The 22,840-nt window shown below is 41.3% G+C and overlaps 1 protein-coding gene across 2 annotated transcripts in view; it reads left to right on the forward strand.

Moving 5' to 3' along the window:
- PLCE1 (phospholipase C epsilon 1) overlaps positions 1-22,840 on the forward strand; it is a 323,176-nt gene that overhangs the window by 267,622 nt on the left and 32,714 nt on the right. For both annotated transcript variants that reach the window (XM_058543567.1, XM_058543568.1), the window contains exons 17-22: positions 2,505-2,612; positions 3,722-3,838; positions 7,310-7,468; positions 15,528-15,657; positions 19,865-19,986; positions 20,902-21,019. In XM_058543567.1, coding sequence (XP_058399550.1) covers positions 2,505-2,612; positions 3,722-3,838; positions 7,310-7,468; positions 15,528-15,657; positions 19,865-19,986; positions 20,902-21,019 — 754 coding nt within the window. The remainder of the gene's footprint in view (positions 1-2,504; positions 2,613-3,721; positions 3,839-7,309; positions 7,469-15,527; positions 15,658-19,864; positions 19,987-20,901; positions 21,020-22,840) is intronic.

The following is a 22,840-nucleotide window of genomic DNA, read 5'->3' on the forward strand; positions in this document are numbered from 1 at the left end:
TCTTAGAGTAGTTGTGATTTTCCTTTTTTTTTTTTTTTTGTGAGGAAGATCAGCCCTGAGCTAACATCCGTGCTAATCCTCCTCTTTTTGCTGAGGAAGACCGGCTCTGAGCTAACATCCATTGCCAATCCTCCTGCTTTTTTTCCCCCAAAGCCCCAGTAGATAGTTGTATGTCATAGTTGCACATCCTTCTAGTTGCTGTATGTGGGACGTGGCCTCAGCGTGGCCGGAGAAGCGGTGCGTTGGTGCGCGCCCGGGATCCGAACTAGGGCCGCCAGTAGCGGAGCGCGTGCACTTAACCGCTAAGCCACGGGGCCGGCCCAAGTTGTGATTTTCAAATTAGGAGTTCTGTCAAGGGGCCTCAGCTGCTGACACTGAGATGAGCAAGCAGTCGAGTACGGAGGGTCCCATATCCTGCCCCTACTGCAGCTGCAGGGCCTGCTCTTTTAGGTGCTTTATCCATTGGCCCTGCATTTGCACAGAGAATTCCAAGGTTAAAAGTAGTTTGAAATCTATTGTTCTAGGGAAAAGAAATGAAGTGTGTGTGTGTGTGTGTGTGTGTGTGTGTGTGTGTGTTTCTCCCAAGAAAATAAGCAGGGACCAATGTCCTAGCTTTCATTCCTGCTTCACTTTCCTATTCGACTTCAAAGAGTTTTTTTTTAACTCCTTAATATTACACCCCAAGTAGAGATTGTCACAGCCTTTAAATAAAGCACAAGAACCCCTCAAATAGATTCAGACATGATTAAACCTAGTATGAAGGTCCCATTTCTTTTCTTTCTTACCACTCTCCCTCTCCCTCAGTCCTCCTAATTACCTCCTCACATTACTCTATGGGGCAGATGGGAAGTGAGAAAAAACTCTGTTATCACCCAGAATTTTCAACCTTGGTTTTCCTTTTCTCTCCATATATGGAGTTCTTAATGTTACGCAGACTTTGATAAAGACTTTGGTCTTTTCATGCTGGAAAACCATCTAATCTGCTGCCAGTCGGTGAATGTTCTTCCCGGTATGGCAGGCTCACTACAGAGATGAAGCAGCCCCATGTTGCAGCTGTCATATTACACAACAATCTCCAGCCCCAAGCAATATACCTGTAGATACTCTAGCTGGTGAAAGAAGCTGAAAGATAGCCTTGGGATTCTAGACAACAGAATCAGTCCACCTGAAAAGATTGGTTGCCCAGGAAGAATGGATGCTGCATACTGTGCAATGGGAAGAATCTAGCAAGTATCTCATCAAAAATACTGGGCCGGCCCCGTGGCTTAGTGGCTAAGTGCACACGCTCCGCTGCTGGCGGCCCGGGTTCGATCCCGGGCACGCACTGACGCACTGCTTCTCCAACCATGCTGAGGCCGCGTCCCACATACAGCAACTAGAAGGATGTGCAGCTATGACCATACAACTATCTGCTGGGGCTTCGGGGGAAAAAAAATAAATAAAATTTAAAAAAAAATTAAAATAAGAGGGATTCCACTATCCGAGTTTCGTTGCAGCAACTCCAGTGGCCACTAGCCCCTAGTATTAGATTACTGTCACATGGGAATAGTTATGTGGATTCTTAAATCAGTGGGTCAGCCTATTCACAGATATATCTGCCTCTTGGCTTGGGTTACCCTTTCAATATGTGGTAATCCTTTAGCATAGTCTACAGATAGATTCTCTGGAGGAAGAGGTTGCTCCAAGCAAACGTTACAGAGCTGCAACCCAAGCACATGTTTCAGGAGCTCTGCTTCCAACTCTAGATCTAGGATAGCAAATAAGTATCATCTCATCTGATTCCTTGGTAGTGTTTCCTGGAGCACTTTGCTGAAGAGTTCATGAGATTACAGATCAAAGCTTAGGGGGCAAGTGTGCTGTGATTGATTACTGACATCTGCTGTGCGTATGAGAGAGGGGTGTTTATGGATTATTTGCCATCTCTGCTCTAGACACTGTTCTGGGATTAGACAGCAAAGCAAATCCTTGATAATTCTTTATTGGTACTCTTCTTAAATGCTACATGTTCATAGCAAAAGGATTAGCTGGTGTCAGAATTTGCATCTAAATGGAGGGGATTTTATGCTGAGTGCCTTCATATAATGTTTGGCCAGTTCATTTAGGAATCAGTGGCCTCATTTCCTCTGGGCTGCAGATTCAGCACCTTTACTTCCACTGACATCTGCCCAGATAGAGCACTAGCCTGGCTCTCTCATTTCAGGATATGCCATGTATAGGTCCCTTGAGAGACCAAAGTTTCTGGGGAAATGGTCAAATATTTTTGCTATCCAATTTTTCCTTCCAATAGTATTCAGCTCCGGTAAGCACTCTTTCCACCTTAATCTGTTCTCTCTGCACTGATTAATTGTGGCCTTTAGCCAAAATGCAATATTCATTTTAGATCTTATGACCTTGTGCATTAGCCCTGAATGTGAACACTGATATGCCGAAGCGTGTGCTGGGTTTATTTTGAGGCTTTATCTCCATTTGTTCCCGTGGGCTGGATTCATTCGTTGATCACACAGGTCCTCCTGCAAGGCTGTAGGAGCATAGAGTTGGACTGCTGGGATGGAGATGATGGGATGCCCATCATTTATCATGGACATACACTGACAACCAAGATCCCCTTCAAGGTAATGCTTCATAACTTTCTTTATTCAAATCACAAAGTCGTTATCTTCATTCATCATTTGAATCAGTGATCCTACCAAATTATACCTTAGGTTAAGGGTTCTTATCCTGGGTCTGAAGACTTCCCGAAATTGTTTGCAGTATTGATTGTGTAGGATATGCACATATTCGTTTTTCTGGAAGTTGATCTAGAACTCTCATTAGATTCTCATTCAACCAAAGTTTAGTAACTATTACCTTAAATTAGTTATCATGTAATGATGTTGTTGCCATACATCATAAGATGATATATAAAAGGCAGGGGCTGTTCTCTTGCTGTAGGAATTAAAGGTCATTTGTCCTGGTGACCTGCTAACAAAGGCCAACATCATGTGTTAGGAGATGATTAAATAATTAACATTATAAAATAATGAGAATTGGTTCCACCCAGGGAGATTGGTCACTCAGGAAGACCGGTCTCATTGAATGTGTTTCAAATTTTAGGTAGTTTATTAGTTCGTTGTACAATTACTATCCTCATTCAGGGCGTCTTTGGCTATGTAACATCATTTTTCTCTGAACTGTGGCCAGCCTAGGAAGGAATACTGTTATTTCTGTCTTATATGTGGAGATGATGGCTAAAATGCATTTTCTCTTTTACTCATTTTTCTATGCAGCCCTCTTAAAACTCTTGTACTCTAGATTGAGGGAGGGAGTTAATAACTGGTTCACATATACCCCTAAATATATATGCCTTATTGCCCCAAGAAGATTATAAACTCCTTGAAAGCAGGAAAGTATCTTATGCCTCATTATTTTTGATGCTGTAACTAAACCAGTGTCTTTTACCTACAGTATACTCAATATATATATTGATTTGTTAAATTCACCATACTGATAGCTGTTCCTTATAGTATGTGAACAAAACTCAATATGAACAGTTTAATGTCTTTGTAAAAAATAGCCTTATCCTCTTACTTAACTTGAAAATACATTTGAAAAAGGTAAAAAACGCTTTGGCTAGAGTCTTCTGAAAACAACGAATTAGATGCTTTCTGTGGCTATAAGTACCTTGCCCTCTGGCGCCCTGGACAGATACCTGGATTCTAATGAGCTGTTTTGGCTCTCATAGGAGGTGGTTGAAGCCATTGATCGAAGTGCCTTCATCAACTCTGACCTGCCAATCATCATATCGATTGAGAACCACTGTTCATTGCCTCAGCAACGAAAAATGGCAGAAATTTTCAAGGTAAGCTTTTAGCTAAGAGGTAGGATGGTATCTTGGCCTTTGTCTTACAGCTGTAGTTGAGTTTTATGTGGAGCCACCAGGGACCACACCACAGCTGGACCTCAGCCATGAAGCAAATACAATTAGGGTCCCTCAGACTTGAGAAATGGGGGTGCCCTAGGAGCTTGGGCTCTCTCAAATGGTCCATCTTTTCAGCTGGAGTGATAGAAGCATTGTTCTGTGATCTCTTGGCTATTTTCAGAAAACTTAGGAGATAAGGAGAGACCAACTCTCCAATATTTCTAGTACCACAAATCAGTGGTGCCAGGATGTCGCCTGTCAGTTGTATGTGGGAAAGCTGAACATATCTCAGGGCAAATAAGTCAAATCTTCTTGTGCCCACACTACAAATACGGGGATCCAAGTTGACAAAGAGCTTAGACTAGCCGGAATAGTTGCTATGTTAACACGGCCCTTCCCTATACAAAGGAACTGTATGCAGACAGATGTAGGGGCAAATATTCCCTTATACTTCCCCTTCCACTGGTAGAGGCATTTATGGAAATATGGCTCTCAGTGGGAGGGAGGGGCACCACCTGGGGGAAGTGTCCCCAAATACTAATGCCAAGAAAACTAATTAGCCTTTCATATTGTCTTTCCTTTGCCATCATTTACTAAACTTTTTTTATTGTATGTCCCTACCAGTAAAATGCTATAGCATGTATTCTTATTATACATTTATTGACTTATTTATAAATTATATACATATCCTACTTAACATATTGTATACATTAATTAAAACGTGCAAAAAATAGAATATAAAAGTGAATAACATAGAGAGGGTGAAGTAAAGAATAATTTTTTAATACTGTTATTTATTAATGGTATAAAAACCCTTTTTGCTCTCTTAAAAAAAATTAAGTAAATTTATTATTTATTTATTACCTAAATTTTTAGTGGGAGTAATGTGATTGAATATGCTTCATTATTTTTGAAATGTTTGGTTTAAACTTTGTGATCAATGACTTGGATGTCTGGTTTTAAGTTTAGTTTATTATTTTGGTGTTTGGTTTTAATAGCTACGGTAGCTGATGAAGATACCGTAGAAAGATATATGTATCCTGACGGAAAAAGGGTGTCAGCTGTACTTGCCAAATCATGTACTCATTTCTCAAATCCATTAATGATGGAAAGGGTTTTGTTGAAATTTGGCTAGACAATTGGTATGTTTCCTGGTGTCAATCAATTTTTCTTAGAACTTATTGAAAAGGTGTTGCCTTTTATATTTTTAGCAAATGAGTTCAAACTCCACTATAACCCTTCATTTGGAAGATTTCTTGTATTATTTTTTGTGTGTGTGTGAGGAAGATCAGCCCTGAGCTAACATCCATGCTAATCCTCCTCTTTTTGCTGAGGAAGACTGGCTCTGAGCTAACATCTATTGCCAATCCTCTTCCTTTTTTTTTTCCCCCCAAAGCCCCGGTAGATAGTTGTATGTCATAGTTGCACATCCTTCTAGTTGCTGTATGTGGGAGGCAGCCTCAGCATGGCCAGACAAGCAGTGCGTCGGTGAGCACCCAGGATCCGAACCCAGGCCGCCAGTAGCGAAGCGCACACACTTAACCGCTCAGCCATGGGGCCGGCCCTGGAAGATTTCTTAACCGTTAGAAAATCTGCTTCCAAGTTTCTTAAGTGTGCATATATGAGAGTTTTTATGTTAACACACATTGTTTCCTACAACAAAATCACATCACAATGGGAATATTTTTAGACATCTTCTTTTAAAATATCCTTTCCAGACCACAAATTGCATCTAAAAGGCAATTACTTTCTCACTCACTATTAGAACATTACCCTGGGCCAGCCCCGTGGCTTAGCGGTTAAGTGTGCGCGCTCCGCTGCTGGCAGCCCGGGGTTCGGATCCCGGGCATGCACCGACGCACCGCTTTTCCGGCCATGCTGAGGCTGTGTCCCACATACAGCAACTAGAAGGATGTGCAACTATGACATACAACTACCTACTGGGGCTTTGGGGAAAAAAAAAAAGAGAAGGACTGGCAATAATTTTTTATTTATTTATTTTTCCCCCAAAGCCCCAGTAGATAGTTGTATGTCACAGTTGCACATCCTTCTAGTTGCTGTATGTGGGACGCGGCCTCAGCATGGCCGGAGAAGCGGTGCCTTGGTGCGCGCCCGGGATCCGAACCTGGGCCGCCAGTATCTGAGTGTGCACACTTAACCGCTAAGCCACGGGGCCGGCCCAGGACTGGCAATAGATGTTAGCTCAGAGCCGGTCTTCCTCAGCAAAAAGAGGAGGATTAGCATGGATGTTAGCTCAGGGCTGATCTTCCTCACAAAAAGAAAAAAATAATAAAAAAATTTAAAAAAATTAAAAAAAAAGAACATTGCCCTTATCATATAGGAACAGATTAAATGTGATTTTATTATTTATATTATTATTATTATCTGATAACAACAAAATACTGACACCACTGTAAACACAGAAAAAGTCAGAAATTTTAGGACACTTTTTTTTTAAAGAAAAATGCATAACTTAACTTTAACTACTTTTTCATGATATAAAGTGTGAACTTCTATGTGGTATAAAAGATTTTCATAGTCACTTTTCATCTCATTATAAAATAGTTTCAAGAAAAGTCTTTTTATGAAATTAACCACAGTGGTGACACCCTGTGGCACCCAAACTGCAATCATCTCAATAAGCTGGTAGCAAACAAAGGTGTGAGGGACCCACTGTCGGTCCCTCAGCATCAGGAGACTCCCCCTTGTATCTCAGGGACCTTCAGGAACAAGCACCTGACATACCAACTGGTCCAATATACAGATGGAGTGAGGGCGCCATTTTCAATCTGTACATTAAACATTAATAAGCTTCAATTTTTGTTCTTTTTTAATTAAAAAATAGCTAGAAATAGAAATTGCCATATTTTCCACCCTCACCCCAGTGGATCATCCTCTGCCTACCCCCACTACCCACCTCCTTGAAGGACACAACTTCCATTTTGGAAACCAGTATTCAGAAAATCTTTGTGAGAATAGTGTCTGCAGTTCTTTATACCAAATGGTAGCAAATTCTCTCTATTATCTTTCAGCTTTCTCCCCACTCCCTACCTACTTCAAGGTTTCCATCTTTTTTACTTCTTAGCCACTTCTGAAACAGACTACATTCTACAAACCACAGCCTCTAACTACATCTCTGTTTTCTTCTTTAGTACATCAGACCCCAGATCATTTTCCAAAATAGTTAGAGCTGGCCCCACCTGGAAAGTGGCCTAGACTCTCCTCCTGGCCTGCTATCCCCCTCCCTTCCTTCCAGTAAGACTATTGTTGGGGGGCCGTGGAGGGGAGGAGGCACAACTTCATTCCTATTTCCTCTTCCTAGGATTTTTTAAACAATTCAACTAGGCTGAAGTATCTAGTTGAATTATAGATAAAAGTCATTGATTATGTCTTTTTCTTTATTCTTTTTAGACCGTGCTTGGAGAAAAACTGGTGGCTAAATTCTTATTTGAGAGTGATTTCTCAGATGATCCAATGCTTCCCTCACCTGACCAACTTAGAAGAAAAGTGCTTCTTAAAAATAAGAAGCTAAAAGCCCATCAGACGCCAGTGGATATCTTAAAGCAAAAGGTACTCTCCACTTGTTAAAGAGGCTATGGGTATGCTGTGTGCCCAGAACAAAGAAATTGATGTCATTCTAAGCTTTCAGATGACCTGGTGGGAAACCAGTGTTTGAAGATTGAGTTTCCTTGAATGATACATTTGATTTTTGGCTTTTCATTTAATGGACCAATAAATATTCTCATCCCACTCACCTAAAATTTTATTTTGTAAAACTGACTTCCCATGTAGAATGTACCTCTCTTATTTAGTTTACTCTGAGCAGGATAATGTGTGACTCTTGTCTCTAGACCTGGGCTTCATGGCTGTCAATCCCACAGTGGTTGCCATAGTCCCGTGTAGGGAGAGCCCCCTGTAGGGAGAGCCCCCAGTAGGGAGAGCCCCCAGTAGGGAGAGCACTTGGACATGGGGCTGTGATTCCTGAGGTTGGTGGTGGAACCCCAGTAGCAGCAGCCCTGTGGTCCCAGCATGGAATTTGGCAGAGTGTATCACTAGCATGTGGACTCTGAGGCACTCCCAACCCACCTCACCCATGAAAATCTGCATGCCAAGTACCACAAACCCACCTGTGTAGGATGGCCGTCAGCCCGAGGATCCCTGATAAAGTTTAGGTCCAGGACCACAAGTCCATATGCCAGGTTGCACTTACTTATCCCACAGAATGACAGCTGCCAAAACTCTTTGTCCTATTTAAGAGGGTGCTGTTGGCCCTAAGACACTACTTTTGAAACTTACAACAACCAAGAGTTGCTGCATGAACCTCAGTACCCTGCAGGGGTAGAATGGTGCAGCTCCAGCAGTGGGGACAGTCTAGAGCTAAAACTAGATTGCATCCTATAGCTTTTAATCTCTCTCTGTGCTATCACCTCCCAGCCTCCAAGCTCTACGCCAGTCCTACTTTAGTGATTCCCAGAGAAAAGAGAAGTCAGCAGAAGGCTTCTATGAGCCCAGCATATTTGGAACCTTTGCCCTAAGTCATTAATAAAAATGTTAAGTCAAATTGAGTCAAGTGTCCAGTTTGACCTAGTTGAGTAGTCAATTTGGTAGTAGTCTAAAAACTCTAATTTGTAGAACTCACAGGTAGGGCCTGAGTTTAAAGCTGAATGATATATAGCATGATGTTGGAGAAAGAGCATTAGGTGGGGAGCCAAGATACCAAGTTCTAGCTGCCAGCTCTGTCACAAACCCTCCATGTGACCATGGGCCAGTCAGTCTTTCTGGGCCTCCATTTCTCCATCTATAAAATGGGGATGTTAAGGTAACTAGCCTCAAAGGACCCTTCTGGCGCTAAAATCTCACAATATCTCTCCCAAGATGAATCATGAGACCCCTGTCAGAATTGCAGACACTCTGTAAACATAATATTATCCCACTTCTCAGGCTCTATTTCCAGTGTTTCTTGCCATTCTAGAACATTACTGCTTCTCTGAGGGGCCCCTTGGAGCATCCTGTCATCAGCTGTTCTAATAAATATAGGGAGTTTCCAGATTGTCCAGCTCACCCACAACGGGATTCCAGGTGGCCCAAAGTCCGGGCTGAGTTTTAGGGGCTAAGGTTATATCACCTAGTAACCCCAGTGATCCACCAAAAGCCCAGATTGTTTCAGTTGTTCTCAGAGTGGAGAAGGAAGGTGAGGCCAGAGGCTCCATCATCTTTAGACTTACCCTTCTGAGCAGAAAAGCAGATATTTACAGAAAGGACCCTAAACCAGTCCAGCCTCGCAGATCCCTATGATCTGATTTGCCCTAACTAGAGCAGCTCAAAGTTATCATGGATCCTCCAGACCTATGGTCTTCAAACTTTTTTTGCTCAAGTATCCCTTCAAAGAATTTTGAAAAACTATGTACCTCTCTCATCCATTTCCCCCTCATACATTTTTAAGGTGACATTAAAAATTTTATCACAAGTTTCAACAATTACAAAGGATATTTTTTCAGACGTATTATTTATTATACATAAATATATTATAGATAAAATAAATTATATACAAATATAATGTACAAAAACAGTCCTCATAAATAAATCAGCCCAGTCAGCCAGACTTACTTTTGGTCAGAAAAAGTCTGACTTTATTTTTTCAATTTAAATAAACATTCTATTATCATCCCTATGATGACCATCTCACTTTTGAATTTTAGTTCTAAGATGGATGGATGGATGGACAGACAGAAGATAGCAGGAAGGGAAGGGAAGGGAAAGGGAAGAAAAGGGAAGGGAAGGGAAAGGGAAGAAAAGGGAAGGGAAGAGAAAGGAGATGGATGGATGGATGGATAGATAGACAGACAGATAGATAAGGCATGGAGCCTTGTTCATGTCTTGTGCCTGGATGAAATAAGATGCTCTCCTCTTTAGTTTCTCAAGACTCTCTCAGGAGCTCTACATTCTCAAATGTGCCTTTGCTGCCTTGGGTGGTTTTTCACCTCATCTTGTGCATCATAGTAAGATCGTTGATCGATAGTGAGAGTTGTTTTCTTTTGTCGAGTAGGAGAAGTGCAATTATGAAAAGAAGATGGGAAGGGAGAATTAGCCGACCATAAGCTTGTTCTCAGGCAGGACTATTTATAAAAAAGTACAGGTAGATGTTGAAAATCTTGAATCTAGAAATTGATTCCTTTAAAAATATATGAACCAGCACATCCCTAGAAGACTGTGCATACCCTGCAGGTACACATTACCCAATTCGAAGACCACACATAGCTCTATGCCAAGAGTTACAAAATCAGCCACCTTCAGGGATCAAGCGGGAAACATAAAGATGAGGAGCCAGCTGGATATATGACAGCTGGAAGTGGTGAGGACAGGAGTGGAGTGTGCTTGCCCTCATAAATGAACAGCTCTAAGTAAATTCTTTTTAAAACACTGCACCGGCCAAAGAAGTCTGGTCTGGAGGTGAAGTCTGCCCCGAGGACCACCAGTTTGAGACCTCTGCTAGGTCTACCTTTGTCCAGATCTACACTCTCAAAGCTGCTCCAGAAGGCCTGGCGTTTACTTGGGTTCCAGAGACCATGAGACCTGTGCTGATGGGCTTTGTTATGAAGTCAATTGACTAAAATATTAGCTTGTGTTCTCTAATGCCTGGCCCTCCTGAATTGCTGCATCAGTAACTGACTACCCAGCACTGGGCGCTTTTTCTTCTATACCACTGTTCCTCCGTGCTGTTTTCTTTATCCAGCACCTACTGCCCACTCCTCACTGCCAAGCAGATGCAGCTGCCCTGTGCGTACCTCTATGGCCTTCAAAATGTGTTTGAGTGTTCTCGTAGCTGTTGCCTTTCCCATTCTTGGCACAGTCATTTGCAGTTACTTATACAGCCTCCATTCCACTGACGAATAGATCGTGTTGTTACAGAAGTCTGCTTCCTGTTGAGCCCAAATCTTCCTTCCTGGTCCTCCTACTCTTTGGCACTGCTTCTTCCCTCTGCACAGACTAACTGCATATCTAGAAAGCGAACATGTGTCTTCCCACCAGCTTTTCTCTTCTCCAAGCTAAACATTCTTGTTGTGTCAACTGTTCCTCACAGGACATGGCTGCTAAGACTCTTCACTTTCCATTAAGAATATTTTGGATATTCTTAAATTTGTGGATATTCTTGAATTTGTCAATCTTAAAACATGATTTCCAGAACGAAGCCAATGCTCCAGACAGGGTCTCACAGCACGAGGACAGTGAAACCATCACCTCTGTTAATTTGAACTTTATACCTCAGTTAATGCAGCCTAGGACTAGTCTCACTTTTAAAATTCTGTAGCACACACCAGGCTCATGTTGAGTTTGTGGAAAATGAAAAGAGTTCAGTTATTTTCACATGGGCTGTTCTTATGTCTAGTCTCTTCATTGTTCCAGGTTTACAGTTAGTTTTAACCTTTCGTGTGCAGGAGCCTCGCATTTTGGTTTTGCTATGTTATTGCAGCATACCAAGTTCTTTGTGAATTTCAACATCTGTCATCCAGTGTATTTATTAGCATTTTTTCAAATTGTGCCTTCATCCCAAGTTGACCTTGAGCCAGACGGCCAAGTGGAGAGCCCTGTGGCCCTTCGTACAGAGCCCCCTGGAGTTTAGGTATGAGCACCCCTGCCTGGTGCTCTCCTCTCTCACAGGCTGCATTTCTCCATTCTGCTTCAACTTCTTTATTTATAGAATAGAAAACTGAGGTCTGGCCATTTATGTAACTTTCTCAAAGCCATCCAGCTCATAGTGGCAGAGCTAGGATTCATATTCAGGCCTTCAGGAAAGACCTTTTCAAAGGCAATACAGAAGTCAGAATACATTGATGGGAATCACTGGGGCACTTTTAAAAACATAGATTCTTAGGTCCCAGAGCTACCCAACTAAATCAGAATTTCCACAAGGAAGGCTTGGTAATCTGTTTATTTAAAAATAATTCTTGTCATCATGGAAGTTTAGAAACACTGTTTATCTGTTGTTTCCCACAAAGTGAGTTACCTTATCCAAAAAGTCTAATGAGGTTACTGTGTAGGAGATTTGTTCTTAGTAAACTCATGCTAACTCTTGCTAACTGCCCCTTTTTCTGTGTTCTCACAACCAACTAATTAATAATCCATGCTGAAATTTTGTCGGGTATCACCTTGACACTTCCTACCGTATAATTTCTACAACTTACCTCCTCCTCATTTTAGAAAAATGGGACAACGTAATCCCATTTCCAGTTTTTTAAGATCACTTCCAACCCCCATGATTTCTGGGGAGTACTGACAATCGTATCTGCAGGCCTCTTAGTGGCGTGGCAGGTTGTGGGTCTGGACCTAGTGATCTGCGTTCACACGACACCAAGTGAATGAATGCCTAGAGAGCCAGTGTGCACAGACCCAACCCCTCATTTAGAAGGCCTGGGTCATTTCCACGCTAGGAACTCACCCTTAGCAAGGATGGATTGACTCAGAGCGGGATTTCTTAAGCCCTCCATCTGCCTCAGGCTAGTGCTAAGGCTCTCACAGAGGCCCTGTAACTACACCCCACCAGAAGTCCAGTGTTCCAACCTTGGTCTCCTGAATTCCAACCTGCTAGATTCACACAATTCACACCAGATGACAGGCACTGTGCTAGGTGCTGGGGCAACAGAGCAGAGTAAGACATGGCTCCTGTCTAGACCCATCTGAGCCAGTCTCCTCATCTGACCCCTCCCTCTAACCCCTGACCTATATCTAAACTGCTTTTATTCAAGGGCTGGGGTCCTGTTTTTCTGCCGCAGAAAAAGTAGGATATTGCAAAGAATAAGGATGTCAGCTCTTGGCTGTTCATTTGGCCACCTCTCCCATACTTCATGCACTGGTGGAAGTATTTGAGCATCTAACGGACCTTGGCGCTCCACCTTCTGACGTTGCTAGTCTCTGGGTCTTTGAATAGCACCGCTCCTACCATACAATTCTCACACATTTCTGCCAGTGGGCCTACCAGGCTCCTTGCATCATCATCCTTGACACTTGGCTCTACCTTGAATGCTTGCTGCGTCAAGGCCTTTCTCTTATCCGTGACAAATAGACTTGCTTTTGTGACTCATTTGTGCCTAGAGCAGATTTCTCAAAGTTTTGAAGAATGCTAATCCTATGAGACACTCTGAAAAAATAAAAATAAAAATTCCCGGGTTCAATAAGCATGGGAAATGCTGCACTGGAGATCTTTGAAGAATCATGTTGTCCTTGAGCGTGTTAAATGAAGGCTATGTGAAACTCTGTAGTAGAAATGTGTTTCAGTTTGTTTAAGCTGCTGTTTCCAAACTTCCATTGTGTTTTGTGGTTACTGTAATTGTCATTTTTTACATAACAGCTATTAACACTCATGGAGATAGTGTTCCATAAAACCCACTTTGAGAAATCCCAGCCTAGACATCATTCAGTTATCTAGAGTGGACTGCATTGTAAAATATGTATCTGGATATAGATATAGCCTAAATTGTATCTTCCTTAGATACACATTTTTATTATAAAGGTAATATAACCACATTTCAGGCAGCTTAGGGAATAGACTATTTTATTTATTTATTTATTTTTTTGTGAGGAAGATCAGCCCTGAGCTAACATCCATGCTAATCCTCCTCTTTTTGCTGAGGAAGACCGGCTCTGAGCTAACATCCACTGCCAATCCTCCTCCTTCCTTTTTTTTTTCCCCAAAGCCCCAGTAGATAGTTGTATGTCATAGCTGCACATCCTTCTAATTGCTGTATGTGGGACACGGCCTCAGCATGGCCGGACAAGCGGCACGTCAGTGCGCGCCCAGGATCCGAACCCTGGCCTCCAGTAGCGGAGCGCACGCACTTAACCGCGAAGCCAGGGGGCCGGCCTGGGAATAGACTATTTTAAAACATACGTAGTTCCAAGGCCAAACACAACCTGTATTACAGGGATTCTTAACCTTGGTAATATCCACAGATAGAATTCAGGGGGTCCATGAACTTAGATGGAGAAAAAATTACATCTTCATTTTCGCTAACCTCTAGCTGAAATTTAGCATTTCCTCTGATTATAAATGTAGGGAACAAACCACAGAAATGTTGGCAGTACCTATGTCTTTTTCACCAATAGAAATCACAGATTTTTCATATTATATCACAGTAGTTGCTAATAGCTCCAAGAATTATGCTCATCACTATTTCAAAAGCATTACAACCTACCATTATATATTTTTTACTGTGTTAACGAAGAGACATATATTCCTATAGCACAAATTTAATTTTTCAACATGTGATAACTGTATTCAACATTCTTTTTTTCCTTTGTAACCTTATATATTTTATTTTATGTATTTAAAACATCATTCTGAGAAGGGATCCTACCTCATCAGACTGCCAGAGGGGTCTATACCACAAAAACAGGTCAAGAATCCCTGCTGTATTGACATTTAATATCTAGCCTTGGGGCCGGCCTGGTGGCGTAGCGGTTAAGTTTGCGCACTCCACTTTGGTGGCCTGGTGTTCATGGGTTTGGATCCCGGGCGTAGACCTACACACCACTTGTCCAGCTATGCTGTGGTGGCATCCCACATACAAAATAGAGGAAGACTGGCACAGATGTTAGCTCAGGGCCAATCTCCCTCACCAAAAGCAAACAAACAAACAAATATCTAGCTTTTTTATGCATGTCATTTTATATTATTACAGTCAGTATATATAGACAGAGAGATATATAGATCCTGAACAACGGCTATAGAATTGTATATATTTACATGTATACATGTATATATTTACATGTACAAATATTGTATACACATACACAATTCTGTATCCTTTGTTCAGTAAATATATATCAGAATTATTTTTTCATGTCTCATTCTCTCAAGCAGATACACCATAGTTTACTGACTCCATTCCTCCATTGTTGAACTTTTAGATTGTTTCCTGTTTTTAATTCACGCAAGTAACCTTTCCTATATTTCAGATTATTTCCTTATGTGAGGTTCCCAGACCTCTATTTATTCTTGTGTCCTGTGATGTCCCATCACAGTAATTCTAGTCAGATGTAGAGGCACGTGACCTCCCTGGCAGCACACATCAAGTTTTTGGAAGTTTCTAAGCCTATTTTGTTAATCTGATTTATGGTTCAGATAAAGTCTGTTGAAAAACTTTATTTAAACCAACAACTATTCTTTTGGTCTCTGTGTCCATAGGGATTCTAACATTTTTCTCAAGGTCAGAGGCCTTTAGATATTATTTTAAAAAGGGAAAAAAACTGTTTCTAGCAGAGATTTACTTTTCAAAATTGATGGACCGATTCACGCCTTCATCATTTGGGATTGGTGGTGGTTCTCTGAAACACCAAGGTTTCTCCCAGAGGGTTTGCCCCAGGGAAGCCAGGTGGCTGGGCACCACACTCGAATTCCTTGAGATTGTTTCTAAAAGCTCTGGGATTCCTCCTGTAAGAGTGTTAACTTTTGCCCAAGTATTAACCTTGTACTTCAAGTGAATTTAGATTTTTTTTCCTTTCCCAAATGAATCAAAATAGGATAAGCCACTTTTAATGACTGTAGTAAACATTAGGTGATCATTTTGAAAGCTATAAATGGAAGTTCAGAAGCTTAGCATCTGCAGTCTTTAATTATTGATTTATCTTACAGGCTCATCAGTTAGCATCCATGCAAGCCCAAGCTTATAATGGTGCGAATGCCAACCCTCCACCTACTAATAACGAGGAAGAGGAAGATGAAGAGGATGAATATGATTATGACTATGAATCCCTCTCTGATGGTAAGAGAAACAGAACCCTATGCTGTGCACAGGGAAGTGCCTGGATGATTTTCTGTTGGTTTTATTGGTGTCTTTTTTTTTTTTTTTCCAAAAATATGTCTGGCACTCCATAGACTAACAATACAGATTATAGTAATATTATCCAAGAGTTTCTGAATCCTGCCACTTCGTGAGGAGGCCCAAGCAAGGAAAGGGATCTGTTAGCCACTACAGCCACCACCCAAGGAAAGAAGAAGGAGGAGGGTGTGGGATGCAATACAAGGGTCAATCGTAAATGAGTTTCTCGAGGAGGAGGTGGAATTACAGCCGAGAGACCCCATTCTCACCTGTCAGTTTCTAGTGTGGCTGATCCTCTTGGCAGGAATTGTAGACTGTAGCTGAATCTTTTCCCTCTCCTGCACCGCCTGCAGGGGGCAGCATCACGTTTCTGTGCTCTTTGCTTCTTCCTTTCACTGCGTTCACTTCTGCTCTAGGAGTATGGAAAAGAAAGAAGCATCATTTCCCTTCCCTCCTTACCCTGGCTCTCACATTGCTAAGCCAACCAGACATTTATTTGCTTCTGGCCCCATCAAAGGGACAAAATATGGGTGATGGCTAATGGTGCAATACAAAAAGTCACATGAGTGATGTAATCTACCGATTACCGGTGAAGGATTCTTCTTATATGAAAATTAGGTTTCAGGTGTGTTTCATTTGCACTAAATTAGTGTCATTTGTTATAGATTACAAAATGTCTTCTCAGGTACCATTGCTGATGATAGTCTGTTTATTTTGGCAACTTCTGAAAGAAAACAATGTAGTAATGAAAAATGCCAAAGTTTCTATTTACTTAAACATTACATATGTAGAAAATATTACTTCTGTGTAAGATAATTGTTTTGATAACAAGCAAATATGCTCAGACCAGCAATCATTTACTATTGGCATTAAGACAGCCAAGCTACCCTCCTCTCACGCTCCAGGATTCTCCTAGTCACGTTCAGTTCCATGAGCCTCCATCGTGGCCAGCAGTTACAGTCCAGTCTCTTTCTGCCCCCAAATACAATACTAGTCTATGTCCATTTAATATGTATCCTTGGTAATAGTTGATTGCTTCATACCATCAACTAAAAGCCGATTTACTTGACCTGAAATCCCATGAGATAATACAAGGGGCATATTCTCTAATGGAAAGAGAGAGAGGGGGAGAAAATGAAAAAGAGTCATGATAATTTCTTGTATCCTATTCCTGAAACATTGTGGGAATATGAATATTTTTGTATTGACTTAGTCTTCCCTATGGATCTCTACTACAGTCGTGGTGATGTTGTCCCATAGAAGAACAAATTTATTCAGATAAGAAATGAAGGGGCCGGCCCCTTGGTGTAGCAGTTAAGTTCGCACGCTCTGCTTCAGTGGCCTGGGGTTTGACGGTTCGTATCCCAGGCGTGGACCTACTCACCACTCATCAGGCCATGCTGAGGTGGCGTCCCACATAGAAGAGCTACAGCCCTACAACTATGATACACAACTATGTACTGGGGCTTTGGGGAGAAAAAAGAAAAAAGGGGAAGATTGGCAACAGATGTTAGCACAGGGCCAATCTTCCCCCCCCCCAAAAAAAAAGAAAGAAATGAAAACCACATTTAAGAAATCAATCAATCCAGATGTCATTTGCCCCTGTAAGAAGTTAATACACTGGAAGATAAACGCACTCTATCATAAAGTATTCCTGTGTTTCTTCTGTACTTTTGAGAACAGGAAAGGAGAAGGCTTTTCTTAATTATTAGTAGTATTATTATAGGAATTTTTGATATGCAAATAACAAAATGAACAGGTAGAGGAAGTATCTTTCTGATTTATTTTCGGTTAGGAGAGTAAAATTTAAACCCTACTCCACTGAATTTCTATGATAGTTGCATGCTTTTTTAAAACCCGCATGTTCTAAGGTAAGGTATACATGGAAAGGGTCCCCACCGGGTTCTGCTCGAGTGCACTGTGAGACCTTGGGCAATGTTCTGTCACCACTCTACGCCTTAGGTCCCTTAGATGTGTAACGAAAAGGTTCTGTTGCGTGTCGGCTGATCTCCCTTCTTCTAGCACTATCATCTATGATCTATGACGACTTAAGTCCACTGCCACCCCATGATTATTTCCCATTTCGTTGGAAGATTCCTCTGACTGGCTGGTCCCAAACAGACCTTGTTGTTATGCTGTGACTCGTTTGAGCTCGTTGTATTAAGGCTTCCTTATGCCACTGTTAAATGCCCTTTCAGTCTTGCACTTTTGGTAGTGGTTTGTGGTGCCTTGCTCATCTCTGCTTCCCTGTACCATCTTCACTTTCTGCAACTGAGATGAGAAGAAAATAGAAAGCTACCTGCTGTGGGTAGGACCATTGCTAGCTTCTTAGAGGGACCCCACAGATTTCTAAGCTTCTTGTAATGATGGGTCCTTCTGAGGATGAGATGTAGGAAGCTGCGACCAGAGAAATAAACATGCTCTCAAGTTTTTACATAAAATTTCAGGAGTTTTCACAGACCTTCTGAAGCCCTCGCAGGCATCCCAGGTTAAGAGCCCATCTCTCGAGTCTGGCTGTCCCAGTTTATCTCTGTGAAAGCTCTAGTCCTCAGTTTTCACATCTATGAAATGAGAGAATTAGTCTAAAGCCTCTTTTGGCTATAAAATGTGATGATTTCTAGCCACAAAGTTACTTCCAGAAAATCTAAAGGAAGTTGCAAATGAGGCTTATGTATTTCAGGAACTGGTACTCTGCCTTTTGGCCAACAAGTTCTTAATGAATATTTAATTACATTTCATTAAGTAAATATGGATTAATTTTTTCACAACCTTGCTGTTTTTTCTTGACTAGCTTTGAACGTACACTAGAGCACAGATTTCAATTTGCAACTTAATATAGACATATTCTATGACAATGCATGATTCTAATGAATTAATTTCTACGCATTTGACACAATCTATTACTGGGAGTATTACAGTCAGTAACTGCAAATATGTAACGTGAATGTGGCCGCCTGATTAACATTAATAATGTGTGCACTTCTTTTATTACTAGCCCTTGTGTCCCTTAATAGTCAAAATGTTACATTGATGGAAGATTTCTTGTTTCATTTACCTTATAATCTAAGCTGTTGTTATTTATGCTTTGCTTTGTACCTTAGTTTAATTTATCTGGCTTTGTGTCTTATTTTCCTTACTTTCATCCCTTTCTGATTCTGTTTTTCTGTAGCAGATGTCCTTACTGCTTCTCCTGCTCCTAACAGTCAGGAAGGTAAAGCCATTTGAACTGGCATTTTAACTGCATGAATGTCGGTGTTCTGTTTCCAATTTCTTAGGCCTGATTAGCATGAAGTTGCCACACTTATATGAATAAAAATGTAATAAAATGATTGATCTCATTTACTTCTTGGCAGTCTGCATGCCCTGATTTGATATAAGGAAATTTTGGTGTAAGTATTTGTGGTGATGAGATAGTAAATCTGGAGTGAGAATTGAGCTTTTTGTTTTTCGTTTTAAAAGAATGTAATCATGATATACCTCTAACCCATTTAATGTAATTTTGAATAGAAATACCAAAATAAGAGCAAAGTATAAGATTATCTGTCATCTTTTAGATATTTTTAGATATATTTTAATTCCTATCCTTAAGATTTTCACTTAATAAATTGATAAACAATTCTGAAAACTTTACTTTCCAATTAAGTATAATTGTGAAAACTGCATTACAAATAACAATGTCTTTTTTCCCCTGGTTTTGACATTTCAAGACGTAAATGAAGCTAGTAGCTTCCTTTTAAAGTGAGAGTGATTAAATCATGTATGCACCATTTAGAAGTGCTTCAACCACCAAATCCTTCCCAAACCTGTGAGCTGAGAGCTTCTTGACATAGGGTATCTTCCATAATGTTGGCACAATTCCAATCATCTGCATGACACATTCATACAGATGATTGGAATTGTGCCTTCACATTTAGATTATGTGTATATGGCACCAAAACTACTGGTAAATGAGTCCATTCAATCAAAAATAAACACATCATTTAACAAATTTTAAAAATTATACTTCAAGCCATCATTTTGGTAACATGTAGCTAGAGCCTCCGTCTTACAGATAAGCACAAGTGTCTGAATATCCTTGCAATGATGTAGACGTAGCCCTTAAGTGAAGCATTTGGTTCTTGTTCACTGAAGCCTGCCAACTCATTTTCAGACAACATTCTGGAAGACAGACCTGAAAATAAATCATGTAATGACAAGCTTCAGTTTGAGTATAATGAAGAAATCCCCAAGAGGATAAAGAAAGCAGATAACTCTGTTTGCAACAAAGGAAAGGTAGGTGAATAGTTTCTGTTAAATTGCGCTTGGACCATGGTACTCTTGTCAGTTTCACTCCCTCCCTATCCCTTGCCTTCACCTTTCCCCTCTCTTTCCCTTAGATGCCAAAGCCCACGTGGTGATGATTTGGGACACCCATCTGCCATTTGTAGGGGGTTAGTCATTGATTCATCCACAGTACCTACTGAAGGTGTACTGTGGGGCAGGCACTGAGGTGCTACCAGAGGTGGTTTAGTGATGAAGACAAACGTAAAGAGTGCTTGTGGATAAGTACAAAGAGCAGTGATCACACAGTGTTATTTGAGTGTGAGGGAATATGATGGTGGAAAAGGAAGATTTGGCCAAGCAGACAAAAACAGGGCATTCAGGCCCAGAAGACAGCCTGCTACGTTCACGGAATTGCTAGAAGTTTCAAAGGTGTTTGGGATGACCAAAAAGATAAACAGGGCCCAGCTTGTGAAGTGTTAACAGAGGGATGACACTGAGAATAGAAAGACAAATGAAATACCCAAACCCCACCTTCAGGTGCCTCACAGTTTGCAGACTCTGAGCAAATCTACAGACATAGTTGCAGTGACATTGTTGGAGAACAAAATAATAAAATATGTCAAAAATTTGAGCCACAGAAGATGCATAATCAATCATCTATTCATTCAACAAATATGCATTGACTGTTCCACATTTAAGGCACTGAACCATGCCCTCAGGGAAGGTGAAGCATGAGTTAGACTCATCTCTCGCTCTCAGAAAGCTTTTGCTCTAGGATAGGTGTTAGGACATGTATATGGATAAATATAGAGGAGGGCGAAGCACACTAATCACGTGAGAGAGGAACAGGTAAAGAGCTTTGGGGATTCAGGGGTGGCTGGCATATGCCTTCCATGTAAACTGGTATCATTTTTCCCTTGATAGGTTTATGACATGGAACTGGGAGAAGAATTTTATCTTCCTCAGAATAAAAAGGAAAGCAGACAGATTGCACCAGAGCTCTCTGACCTCGTCATCTATTGCCAAGCAGTAAAATTTCCAGGTAAGACTAGGCAATATCATCTATAACATTTAAAGATACCGAAAAATAAAAATATGCTGTTTATTTAATGGGGCATTGTGAATGCTCTCAAAATAACTAAATTGTGTTGCTGAAATCATGATTACAATACCTTCTAAATATTTACTATTATTATAATTTGCTTTGATGGTCATGAGGAAAATACCATAAAATGTTCATTTTCCAGATCTTATTATGATTTTCAAAATAGTTAATGATGATGATAATATTCATAAAATCTAATAGCTAAAATTTATTAATACTTAATACTTAAGTACCAGGATTTGTGCTAAATATTTTACATACATCATCTTCTTGACTTTTTAATAATTCTATGAAGTAGGTGGATTTATCCCCATTTTTAAATAAAACAAAGTCTGAAAGAGATGAAGTAACTGGCCCAAGGTTTCAGAGTGCATCAGTTAAGACTCTTTTGCTTGAAAGTAGCAGAAATTGACTTAAGCAAAGAGGAAATTTATTGGCTCGTGTGTTGAAACATGAAGGGTTACACAAGTTTCAGGTATAGCTTGATCCAGGGCTTTCTCTCTCCGCATTTCTCACTCTGCCTCCACTGTGTTGGCTCTATTCCCTTTGTGGTTGCAAGGTGGCTGCAGTAGGCTAGCACTACATGTTTCCAGATTCAGCTTTAGTGTAAGAGTCTCTTCCAGAACTTTCAGCAGCAGTTTCGTTGTTTTTCATTGGGTCCCTTGCCCATCCCTGAACCAATCACTGTGGCCAAGGGCATGCAGTGCTCTGACAGTCTAGGGCCTATGGCACATGTCCCATCCCTGAGCTGGGTAGCGAGGGTCCACCCAAACCAAGGACGGGATTTCAGTGGGAGAGAGATTTCTCCAATTGGCCATTTCTAAAGTACAAGGTGGTCTAGCGGTTAAGATTTAGAGTTCTCACCACTGTGATCCAGGTTTGTTTCCGGGTCAGGGAACCACACCACCCATCTGTTGATTGTCATACTGTGTCATGCTGAAAGCTATGACACCAGTATTTCAAATATCAGCAGGGTCACCCACAGTGGACAGGTTTCAGTGGAGCTTCTAGACTAGACAGAATAGACAGAAGGACATGGCCACTGACTTCCAAAAAAGTTGGTCATGAAAACCCTATGAATAGTAGCAGAGCATTTTCTGATATAGCGCTGGAAGATGAGAGGATGGCCCAAAAGACCAGGCAAGGTTCTGCTTTGCTGTACACCAGGTCTCTAGGAGTCGGAATCAACTCGACAGCACTAACAACAAAGTACAGTGAACTTATGCTGATAAACCACTTCCCCAAAAATGTGCATATCAGTTAATAAATGTTAGAACTACAATTCCAAAGCCTGTCTATCTCCAAAGTCCTGCCTGCCCTTAACCATTGCACTACCCTGCCTCTCTTGCTAGGGGTTGCTTCATTGAGCTCATCCAATTACGTGTTCCACAGATGGGGCAGCAGAAGGTAGAGGGCAACCAAGAAAGCCCATAAATATATGGAAGTCAGAAAAGTTCATTGGGGCCGGCCCGGTGGCGCAAGCAGTTAAGTGCGCGCACTCCGCTGCGGCGGCCCGGGGTTCGCTGGTTCGGATCCCGGGCGCGCACCGACGCACCACTTGGTAAGCCATGCTGTGGCGGCGTCCCATATAAAGTGGAGGAAGATAGGCACAGATGTTAGCCCAGGGCCGTCTTCCTCAGCAAAAAAAGAGGAGGATTGGCGGATGTTAGCTCAGGGCTGATCTCCTCACAAAAAAAAAAAAGAAAAGAAAAGTTCATCACCTCATACTAAGAGAAAGGATTCCCTTGCACAAGATTT

This window comes from Diceros bicornis, chromosome 6 (genome assembly GCF_020826845.1).
Source record: "Diceros bicornis minor isolate mBicDic1 chromosome 6, mDicBic1.mat.cur, whole genome shotgun sequence".
Taxonomy (NCBI): domain Eukaryota; kingdom Metazoa; phylum Chordata; class Mammalia; order Perissodactyla; family Rhinocerotidae; genus Diceros; species Diceros bicornis.